Genomic DNA, 12,247 nt, shown 5'->3' with positions numbered 1-12,247 from the left:
TTTGGATAGCCACTATGCAGCAACAAAGAAGTGGGGAAAATTCTAATTCATTATCTTCCATGGATTGTTCAGATTTTAAAAGCCCAGATATGGCAATCCTAGTATCCTAAGCTCATCTTGATTGGAAATTCAGATTTACCAGTCCTTTTCTTGACCTGCATGAATTCTAAGTAATTTCTGGTGGAGATACGTGGAAGTTGCTGCCTAGTGCTGCATTCATGTGTCACATTATTTCAGTTGTATTTGAATACTTTCTTAATTTTCCCATTGAAAGTTGGAGTTAAAGTTCCTGACTTTGACTGGATTTTGTGCATTGATTTAAAATGAGTACTTTAGCAGTTTCCAATTTTATTGCTATATGAAAGATTTTCCCAGAAGTGAAAAATATTACCACATTTCAGTACTATCTAGCTACAAAGACTAGAAGACTGGAGGACCCTTACATCTTCTCTTCTCTTCCCTTCCCTTCCCTTCCATTATATTACATTACATTACTATTCTACTCTATTACAATTTGTAATATTTTAATATAAATGAGGAAAAATAGTAGCAGATTGAGATGCCATCAATTAATTGAAGGGTAATGTTTTATTTTATATCAAAAAGATATTAATCTAATCTTAAGAAATTTTAATTAGGAAATGTCCATTGTGTTTGATGAGATTTAATGCTAATTAAATTGCTTAGGACAGCATAAGTTTTTTTAATATTTTCAAAAATGATAACATTTAATGTTTTATAGATAGACCATAAATTTTTACTCCTAATGTTCTCTCATTAATGCATGACTTTGGGATCTTATCTGGGGTTTAATAAACTGGAATACATCACACTTGTGCCTATACATCATATATTTTGTGTTCTGAATCCCAAGAATTGTGGTAGCTATCTGGAATAAGAAACTTCAACACAGCTCCTCTTTTAATTCAAACTGAGTTATGGTTGACTCTGTCAAATCCTGACAATACTAGGAACCCTGTTTCTACAGGTGTTATTCCATTAAATCTATGATTTGGTGTGTCCTATTATTGTTATATTTTGGGCTAGTGTCAGCGGGATTGTAAATACATTGTGTGATCAATCACTGTCTATCAAAGATGTATATATTCTTCTTGGCTCTATCCCCAGTTTTGGGTATGTATTAAAATATCAAGAATTGTGATTGGGGCAAGTAAGGGTTTGGCTATAAGAATGACTATACAACACTGTAAATAGAACTCTCCTGAATTATAGTAATGGCTGTTGATATGCTATGTTTGTCAGCATTTGAATCATTTTCTTTCTTTCTTTGTTTATTGGACTAAAGGCCAAAGAAAACTTTAGAGCCGTATGATCAAACTTTCTATTTACTGTATGTTTAACGTTAGGCATGTATTGAATATAAATATACCATGGTATTATCAGTTTCTCTGCCTGCTTTTAAAAGAATATAAAGACATCTGGCTACTATGTTGTGTAAATAACTAGAATACGATTACAAGTGTGTTTGTATCTTGTCAGAAACACTCTGTTTGGGAAACATCTCTTCTTAATTTCTGTTTTTCTCCTATGTCCTTCTGACTCTTTCCAGCAGATTATCGACAGTGAGAATGAAGCTTTGCTGGCAGCTCTCACTGAGACACTGGATGACATTCAGGAAGAAGACATGGGTCTGGCTGTCTTCAAAAATATGGACGAGGGGGACATGCCCAACAGCGGCTACACCTCACCCATCCCCTCTCCCAATCCTGCTGCACCAGTCACGAGGGGGCCTCCTGTGGCCCAAGAGGTTGATGAGCTGTCTCTAGTAAGAACCACTTCCTACTGTTTAAGGTGGATTTGGATGCGCCTCTGATAATCCGGCTGCATGGGTATGATAGGAAGCAAAGGTCTGAATTTTTTCATTATAGGCTTACAGTTATAACAGTACAAAAGCGTTGTATCTATTATTGTATACGTATACATGTTCCACATTGTTGCTCTCATTTGATCTGCTCCGTAGAAATCTACATCGGGAAGAATATGATTAGGATAGAAAAAGAAAAAGGCATAGAGCGGGCTAGTGCATGAAAGCACATAAGCACATCATAATACATCTGGTCCTCCATTTAACGACTGGTTGCTTAACCATTTGAAATCACCACTGGTGCAGAACACGTGCTTTACACCCCACAAAACACTTCTGTCCATCATAAAATGTGCCACACACCCTACACTTCATATCACATGACCCCCATTTTGGATGCTTGACAACCGGATTGCCCTTACAAGCGGTTGCACTGTCCCCTAATCACGTGACTACAATTTGCAATGTTTTCTGCTGGTTTTCTGGCATTTTGTGCTGGTTTCCGGCAAGCCCTTTCAGAAAAATGGGTTTGCACTTACGGTCATGGCATGAATGACTGTTGATTCACTTATCGACTGCAGTGATTTGCTTAATGACCGCCACATAAAATGTTGTAAAATTGTGTCTTGTCACATGGGTACCTTAACTTACAACTGGAAATCTGGTCCCAATTGTGATTGTAAGTCAAGGGCCACCTATATTCATTTCAAATACTATCTACACTAGGGATGCCCACTGTTCAACGTTTTGTCTCATCTCTTACATTTTTCTTTATGTTACACTTTCATGTCTGTTAAGGAGATGTACATGATTTTGTAAATTGTGACTTTTTTTTTTGCATGAGTAGTCATGATATAGGGCAAGCTGCTATGCAGCATTTTCTCTAAAACCACCTGTTCTATTACAGTAATTTAATAAATTGTTCTGAGATTTCATAGTCTCAGCTGATAGTTGCCTCTGGCCAATCTTAGCTGGTCTTGGAAACCAAATGAGATAAAAATTGAGCTAATTAGTACTTGGATGAGAGATCATCAAATATCACTGGGAAATACAAGATATTACACTGCTGTTGCATGGTTGTCTATGTAGTCATTAGAAATTGAGTTTAACTCTTTAGCTCACATATCATCATTTCCAAGGGTCTTGAAATTTGGTCCTGTAAAGGAACTTGTTTTCCCAAGAAAAACTGACCTTTGTGAGAAATTTTGTGTTCTTATTTGAGGCACACACTCTAGTCCTTCCTTGAGTTAGCAGAATAATCTGCAGTTGATTTTCTGTGGTTTCTATTCCTCAGTACATGGTATTATTAACCAACCAGCAGGTGAGAGCAAAGAAAATAATATTATGGATGACAGCCTCTCTGATAATAGAAAATACTGCTGTTTATAATCCAGGTTTCACTTAACAAGGAAAGATCATTATGGAACTCTGAAACTTCAATGCTCCATAATGTCCTTTCCCAAAATATGCTTTTACACGACAGGAACATTCTTCATTTCAAGCAGAACCTTTGCACAGGATACCAGAAACATAGCTGTGTAGATTCTTGCCTCTTGTCCATCCATACTACTTCCCTGTTATCTACCATTATTGAATGTCATGATTTCTAAAAGTCTTATAGTGGCATCTAGTGGTAAGAAGTACACATTTTCATGTCACAAACGTCTACATCTGCCTGTGTATGTCTCTACATATCACTCACTCACACACACACACGAACACACACAGACACACATAGTACAAATCTTTGTGTGTGTATGTATGTATGTATATATACATACATACACACACACATACACACACACACACATACACACACGTGATGTATATGTTGCTAAATTGAGGAAATAACTTTAATATTTTGTCATTGTAAAAAGTTTACAACTAGAGGATCAAATTAGTATTGCACGACATTGTATTAAAAAAACTTTTAAAATTTTGGTTATGGGAACTAATTGAATAGTTGTCATTTGCTTAATTGTTGAGAGTTTTGAGTTTCTGGACAATCCTTAAAAAGTTGTTTTTGCTGCCATATTCCCACCAGAGTCAATGGTTGGTTAATATTCCCATTTTGCCTTCGGTGAGAGAGTGGGAAATGTAAATTTCTATTTTTAAAAAACAGACATATTCTGGGCATTTAATCAGAAAAGAAATATTATCAGTTATTTAAAAATAATATTTTACTCAGATTTTACTCGGATTTGGAATATATCTGTTTTACAGACATCATTAAACCCACCTAAAACTAAGAAAGAAAATGCTTCTTCAGATTGCTTCATGAGCTGTTGAATTAATTAATTAAAACCCTTGTTAGAATGTTACATCCAACTGATTTCTTTGGCAGGAGCTTATGCCTACTTCCTGATTCATACTAAAATTAGTATCTGAAAATAAATCACAAATTAGGATAAATGGGAAAGAGAATATTCCAAATTTTCAGAAACCAATTTAATACTGCCAGCCATGTCTGGAAACCTACCAGCAGCCTTTTTAAACCTGGTCTCTCTGAATGTGGGAACAGCACCTTTCCACAAACTGCTATTGAACGTGCTTTTTTCTCTCTTTGCAACTTAAAAATGGAATCACAAATTTGAAATTTTCATACTGAAAAATATTCATTTTTCAACCTCAATTTCTACTTCTTTGTCTCTAGACTGAAGAAAATAATATGCTACATACTTGTAATTAGCTTAACCTAGCTAGTATTTTAAGGTACCATGAGGTCACTATTGAAATATAATCCTACCCTAACCACTATGGCTAACCCATAGCATACCCATCCTATGTTGTTGTTTTGGAAAGAACTTCCAAAAGATTTTGGAAGCTTTTTTGGGAAGGACTTGCAGAGTATTTTGAAATCATGACTTTTAGTAACTTTCAAAGTACTAGGAGAATCTGTCTTTCTTGTAAAGCATGTGTGGGGGACTATGGTCCTTTTATAACTTATGACAAATCTGGGAGTTGAAGTCCACAAGTCATAAAAGAGTTACATTTCCCCACCCTGTTATAAAGAGTAATTTTCAATTTTGGCAGTTAAGCTATTTCCAAAAAGTTGCAGAATGTTTAAATTATCGACATTTTTTCAGGGCTTATTGAGATAATATATAATTCCTACCTTTATCCAATTATGCGAAACAAATTTTATTTCTTCCACCCATTAATGAAATCTTGCTGTGCTTTTAAATTATTATTACAGTATATACACAAAAATGTGAAATCACTGTTGCCAGGTCTTTTAGCTGGTTTCAGTCTCCATATGCACTGAGTTCTTCCTAAGAATTTGGGATACCATAATGTATCGGAGTTACTATTTCTTTATTATTTTCATGGGATGACAAGTCAGACTAACTGCAGCAATAAATTCAGGATTTTTTTTTTTAAAGCTTGGCTTTGCCAAGTTATTGCTGGTCTTCAGTCCTCCTGTGATGCATCTTCCTCATGAGCTTGATTCATGAGATTCTTTATCTTTTTTGGGTGGGCATTGTTAAAGAAAATGATGAAATTCTACTCATGTTCAGGGGAAGGGGACTTCTTTATTCTCTGTCACTTTCTATAATGGGAAATATCCATGGAACCATTCCAAATCTTTGAGAATTATATGGAAGAAATAAGATGCTCTTTGCTAATGAAAGATGTCTCCTAAACATAGTAACTCAGCTACCATGCCTCTTCTATCCTCTTATCTTTCCTTGACAGCCATGAGTATGATTTTGATATTTGATTTTGATATTTTGATTTTTATATTCTTCCTAATGTATGAAGAAAGGGAGGGTCTGTATGAATAATGATAAAATAATTCTGTGGTGGGGGGAGATAGGCTGTTAAAATAAAATAACTAACACTGTGGTTTTTAGTTTTTGGATCTCTACTTCACTTATCCTATGATTGTGTTTAAGTATGGGAATTTAAGGAACTTAAAAAGAAGTGACTACTGTTCATTTATGTAGGAATTTCGACTCTTTCTTTCACCATTTCCCTTTCTAGCTAAAGAAGTTGCTTCTCTCACCATCCAATGTGCCTCCAAGCTATGAGGTTCAAAGAGAGGGGAATATATGCCGTCAAGGACCTTCTAAATCCAGACCTCAGCGGTCGTGTGCAAAGGTATTGTTCTTCTTGGCAACTACAGCTTTACATAACAGTGGACTATGTTTATGTGAGATGAAATTTTTGCCAGGAATATTACACAGTTTTCATATGTTCAGATCACTAGCTCAGCATTAATTGCGCTTATTGGCAGTGATTCTCCAGGTGATGTAGTCAGTTTTTCCTCTTTATTGCCTCTTTACTTCTGCCACTCAGAGCTCCTATGAAGGTTGAGTAGTTGTTCTCTCTGTGTTTATAGCTCTCCTTCCTCTACGTTTCTTCTCACAGGCAAACCATCACAGCAACCATTTGCTTATTTCTTTAAAAATCTTTTAAGAATGGTGCTGGGAATGTTATTCTGCAAGATAGTACATCTCCTTCTGTTTGATCCACCTGAAGAGTAAGGCATTAGAAAGGCAGACTTTGGATAAGCCATGCCAAAAAGATAGAACTTGGATCCTTCTGCATATAACGGATTTGTCATTTATTATGAATACAATGTACAAACTGATGGAATCATCCAGTTGTTAAAGCCAATTGTTTAAAATCACACAATAAGCCTTTAAAAGTTTTTTCACTTGGATGAAGGAAATTGTGCAGTGTATTAAATAAATGAATTTGGATTGCATAGGGAAAGATAAGGAACATGGGGAGACAGAGCGTAATGAATTTGGAATGGGGATAGATATTAAGCCTTCTGTGCTTAATGTCATGTTTATTATATATGTCACATGGACAGAAAATTGACTGAAGAATCTCTGCAATCTATGCCTTACCATACTTCTGAAATCTTTAAAAGAAGCTTTTTAAAAATAATATTTTTCCTCTTGTTTTTCCTGCTAGCTCTTTTTGAGAATCTTCTGGGCTCTACTCTTGATTTCTGAATCAGTTTAATGTATCTTAACAGCTTATATTGTTCAGGATTTTCTGTTTCCTGATATAGGCGAGTAGATAGATAGATAAGAAACAAAGATAAGGGCTTGTTCAAAGTAAATTTCTATCTCTCCTGTATTGTGCACAGATGATCAAAGGTCTTTGAGGAAATCTGGAAAAGCATTAAAGCATTAATCCTGATACTGGTTTGTCCATATTTCCAAAGACTTACAACACAATGCAGTTCAAGAAATAATACAATCTGTTTCCCTCACCCCCAAAGATAATGTTTCTTTTTATTTTCTTATTATTTTGTTAAAGTATAGAAAATTGGCTGACGTAGTAGTATAGAAAAAGAGCTTGAAAGAATCCTATAATTAAGGATACTCCCACTCTAATCCAGTCTCAATGTCTTAGGTATATTAAGCTGGTTTTTTTTGCATAGATTACATTCATCTATACAAATACCTCTTTTATGAGCAAAAATATTGAATATGGATGTTTAAGTGTACTTCTCGTTAAGATTACATATATTTCTGACTTTTTCTTGATATTCTTTTGAGTTGCTTTCATTTTTATTGATCGTTTCAATTAAAATGAACTCAAAAGAGTGGCTAGAATTACCAAAAGTATATGGAATTTCACAGACTGGAAATTAGCACTCATGGTACAGGGGTTACTTGCTGGGTTAATGTGATTCTCCCTCTAGCTTATATCTTTGTAGCTGCTGAAATTGGTATGTATATATGAAGCTGAGCTGCAACTACTGAATTATGCATCACAGCTAAATGATTTGTTTCTTACCATTGCCATCATGTCTGGGCAACTTGAGATACTTGCTTACACACACATGTGCACACACATACACACGTGTGTGTGTGTGTGCTGTTAAAAGCAAAGGTTGATGCTAGGCACGTTGCCTTTTATTTTTAACCATAGTCCCAGACAAACCTAAAGTCCCCTAGCAATGCTATCGCACCCCTGCTGATCCACCTTTCAGGCAGTATATTTATGCACACATCTTTCACTGCTTTAATTTTCTAGAAATGAAAGTAAAGGAACTTTTCCCCTTCAGCAAGACTCTTCCCACATCACAACTGTGATTCTACTCCCCTCCATTTTATGTAGCCACTTATGCCATCCAAATTGCAGGATTGGAACTTGTGCAATGAAAACGGTGAAAGGGAAAGAACTCCCATGGCTTGGCACTTTATCAGCTGTGCCCAGTATCAAAAGGCAAAGAGGAAAATGAAAAGAAGCCAACCTGTGATGTAAAATGCTATGGAACTAAGCCTGTGATGAAAGATAACAGATTCCTGCAGCGAAGGATGCATAATGACCTAATCTCTTCTCTGATTCAGGGGGAAAAAAATCACCTTAGGGATCAGAATGAAAGTCCAGCCCATACTGTGCATAAATGCTTATAAAAACTATACTTTTCAAATATAACTAACAGGTTCAAAACACTATAACACACAAATGTGCAAAGAAGGGAAGACTGTTATACCCAGTAACAAAAGAAACAATATATAGATGCAAAAGCAATTCTTAAGGGCCTTCTATTATGTCTTTCTTTCTATATTAGTCCTTTAAACCCATATTTATGGATGTGAAATCAAATCTCTCTATATATCTGGTGCTTAATAAATGACTTCAAACTGAATAGAATGCCAAAGCTTCAGTAGAAATCATTTGAAAATTCCAGCCAGGCCAAACACATTGAGTTGATTAGAGCAATGGTTGTTATAGGCGTATTTGAATAAAACAACATGCCCAATAAAATACAACTCTTACACTATTAAGTGCAGTTAAGAAACAAGATAATTTTCCACTGTGCTTATAGAGTCTAGGCAAAAACAGCTTATATGATTAAATCTCTGGAGCTATCAATTACATTTGTTGGTTCTAATATGATGGTTATATAGGTTTGATACAGGTTATATAGCTAATATAGGTACTGTATATAGGGTGAAATTCAAGTACTAGTACAAAAGGGCAGATATAGTTGCCATTACTGAAACTTGGTGGAATGAAATTCAAGACTAGAATGTGGTGTTGGAAGGATATAAACTGCTCAAAAGAAACAGACCTAACAAAAGAGGAGGTAGTATTGCATTATTTATGAGAGATCAGTACTTCCCTACAGAAATGCATAAAATCAAGGATGAAAGCCTCCTAGAATGCATATGGGTTAATATATAAGGAAAAAAAGAATGACATTACCATAGGTGTATACTACAGGCCATACAACCAAACAGAAGAAATACATGAACTTTTTGCCAGTCACTTAACAAATTTATGTAGAAAAAAACCAAAGTAGTTGGGGGTGGGGGTGGGGGGCTGAAATGAACTGGGAGACAAACTCTGCACCAAGTGGAAAATTGAATAGGTTCCTGATCCTTCTAGCTAACAACTTAGTCAACAAAAAATAAAGAGGGAACTAGAGGGGCAACTGTGTAATACGTTTACACTTGTTATTTGCTTGTGCAAGCTGCAATTTCACTCTGTTCCTCTTTGACACTTGTTTTATGGATCAGAAATCAATATTCCTCTTTTTATTACGAAGACCTCCCTGACCAAGATGGTGAAAATTTGTTATTGTTATTTCAAGCATAAACCAAAGTCATTTGCACAATAATTTGCACAATATTATATAAAACATAACATCTCGGTGGGAATAGAAGCCAAATTTAGAGAAATAATAAGCAGCCACCAGAAAATCAGATTCTGCAAATTCTCTGGAAATAGAATAGAGCATAATGATTCTGTCTGTTAAATTACTTGTTTTTGAATTAAAGCCAGAACCTTCTGTCATTCAAGTCATAGAGAAATGGCACTGAGAATGATTCTTCCATTGTTTTATTACCTAATATGAATCTATGGCATTTGATATGGATGGTTGGTAAAATAACCCTCACACAATGTTATCTTACTGGTTTGTCAGCAATTAAATAGAGTTAAATTAAGTATTTCAATTAAGTATGATATAATTAAGTCTTGAAACAGCTATTTTAGTGATGTGAAATATGTAAGGATTCGAATGATCTTTGCTGTAATATGCTTAACCACCTAAAACAAAGAAATAGATAAATTTTGGATGTAGCTTAATTTCCTTTTTTCTTTGCTTTTGAAGGTGGAAAGTGTCCATGACAGAAAGACAACTTTTCCCCAGGCTCAGAGTCGGAACTGCACTGAGCTTCATAAACATCTTACTACGACCACCACCACTAGACACTGCCCGCACAGAAAAAACAGTGGGCCACTAGACATGTGTCATGCCGACAACATTACCACTTGCTCTGTACCCCAGAGACATTACATCCAAAACGAAGAAGATAGCAATTTAAGTAAAGATGCATCGAATTGCAGTAACAGTGTAACGCCTCCTCTCTCTTCCTCCGAGAAAGGCACTGGAGACAAGGAACTTCATGCTGCAGTGGAGCTTATCCACTACATGCATACTTATTGCCTTCCTCCAAGAAAGATGCCCACCATTCACCCCGGTGAGGGGAAATACCAGCCTTTTCATAGCCCCTCCAAAAGAGCAAAGTCGGATCCCCCCATGCAGCAGTCTCCACTCTGTGGGAATGACAATTGCCCATCCAGCCCTTGGCATTTCTCCATGCACTGCAAACAATCCCGAACTCCCCTTTCTGAATTTTCCATCCTGAAAGAACTGCTTGCCAGAGAACTCCCATGTGATGTGAGTAAGCCATATCGATTAGCAAAACCTGTCTACGCCTCCTTGGCCAGGTCACAGCTTCACAAGTCTTCAAGAACTTCGCCTCACAATACCGGCAGGGAATCTACAGATGGATATAATAAGCCCACCAACAAAATAATACCCGAAATGAAAACTGAGCTGAGACAGAGTCTCAAAGTAGAGCCTGAGGCTGAAAAAGGAAGTGCAGAAGAGGATGGTGCAAAACAAGGGATCCCCATGGGTCAGGGATCCTACGGGAAGTCAAACCGCAAGATGGACACCTCTATTTATGCAGTGCGTCGCTCTAAAAGACTCAACCCTGAGCTCAGTGTTTGGCAGTCTTTCCTTGATAAACCTCCCTCAGAACCTACCGTGTCCTCAGCGGCCACAGGAAACGCATTCGCTTCAATAGAGCCTGCCCTCTGCTCATCTTTGCAAAACTTTGATACAGAAGCACCAGCAGCGGAAGTAGAAGTGAGCGGCGCTGATGAGATGGACGGGGGATTCCAGAGTTTCCCAATGGAATTGCAGACCCCTTCACCAGAAAGTTCCAGGGAAAATGACACTTATGCAGCAAATGAGAGTCAGTGCTTCACCCCCTGCCATCAAACAGGTATGTAGAAAAGGAGAGCTCAGTCATTCTCCTGCATTTCCACATTTATGGAAGAGAAAAGGATTGTGCCTGGTGTGATATGGTCCCATATCTTCCTAGTTCAGTGTTTCTCAACCTTGGCTACTTGAAGATGTCTGGACTTCGCTGGCTGGGGAATTCTGGGAGTTGAAGTCCAGACATCTTCAAGTAGCCAAGGTTGAGAAACACTGTCCTAGTTTGTCTGAATATCTTAAATACTGTTGAAGAGAAATTTCTTTCCCTAAACAAGATACATAGATAATTTCCTATAAAACTGTATATTGAAAAAGTGGCAGTAAAGAAAAGGTTTGGTTTTAATTGAATTGACCCAGGTCTGACAAGAAATAGATTATAGAAGCCCAGTATGCTTCATGTGAGTCACACATTGAGGGAGAAACATGAAGCTTCTGAACTGTTGTGTTCCAATTGTGTCATAATTCATCCACTCAGGACTCAGTCATATAGGGTAGGAAAAATATTCTTCCTATGTCTGTTGCTAAATTAAGGACAGACATGGGGGAAACTGAATCAGATTACTATTTCAGCATTGAGAGAGATGATTTATTCTTTTCCATATGATGTTTCCCAAAGCTCCTCTCCTCTCTATTAATCATAGAATGGCAACCAGACAATAAAATTCAGTGTGGTGTGGTGGATCATTTCAATATGAAAAACTGCATGAAAGAAGAATTAATCTCCTCTCCTTCATCTCCAATACAATTCATCTACTCTGGTCTGGTTTCAAGTTTACAAAATAGAAGATAAACCACGTATCTTCCATGGCTCACCTCATTTGACCATAATCTGCTTTCTCTCTTACTAATCCAGTTTATGGACAGAGATATGGCCAGTTGAATCACTTTGCTTTTCTCTGTTCTTTGTTTCAGAAGCACCACGGTGTCTGTCATTGCCCTTGGCACAAACGTAAGTGCAATACCCGAAATATATCTTGTGAAAGGATGATCTCTCTAAGTGTCAGAAGCCAGAAAAATCTGGCAAATGGCAGTCTCAGAATTTTGCAATCCTGATAACCAAGCTGTGTGTTCAATACTGTCTGGTTGATAACTATCCTTAAATTAAGCTGCTTGTGCACTAAGAGGACTTCTGGTGCAGGAGCTTAATGTCAAAATAA

At 36.8% G+C, this 12,247-nt stretch overlaps 1 protein-coding gene across 6 annotated transcripts in view; it reads left to right on the top strand.

The window, feature by feature from the left end:
• PPARGC1B (PPARG coactivator 1 beta) overlaps positions 1 to 12,247 on the top strand; it is a 123,510-nt gene that overhangs the window by 98,189 nt on the left and 13,074 nt on the right. For 3 of the 6 annotated variants that reach the window (XM_032209012.1, XM_032209009.1, XM_032209010.1), the window contains exons 3-6: positions 1,571 to 1,786; positions 5,810 to 5,926; positions 9,915 to 11,097; positions 12,003 to 12,039. In XM_032209012.1, coding sequence (XP_032064903.1) covers positions 1,571 to 1,786; positions 5,810 to 5,926; positions 9,915 to 11,097; positions 12,003 to 12,039 — 1,553 coding nt within the window. The remainder of the gene's footprint in view (positions 1 to 1,570; positions 1,787 to 5,809; positions 5,927 to 9,914; positions 11,098 to 12,002; positions 12,040 to 12,247) is intronic. The other 3 variants (XM_032209011.1, XM_032209013.1, XM_032209014.1) reach the window with 2 other exon arrangements.

The sequence above is a fragment of the Thamnophis elegans genome, chromosome 2, assembly GCF_009769535.1.
Source record: "Thamnophis elegans isolate rThaEle1 chromosome 2, rThaEle1.pri, whole genome shotgun sequence".
Lineage (NCBI taxonomy): Eukaryota > Metazoa > Chordata > Lepidosauria > Squamata > Colubridae > Thamnophis > Thamnophis elegans.
The sequence above is the reverse complement of the archived record's forward strand: the minus strand, read 5'-3'. Positions and strand labels throughout refer to the sequence as shown.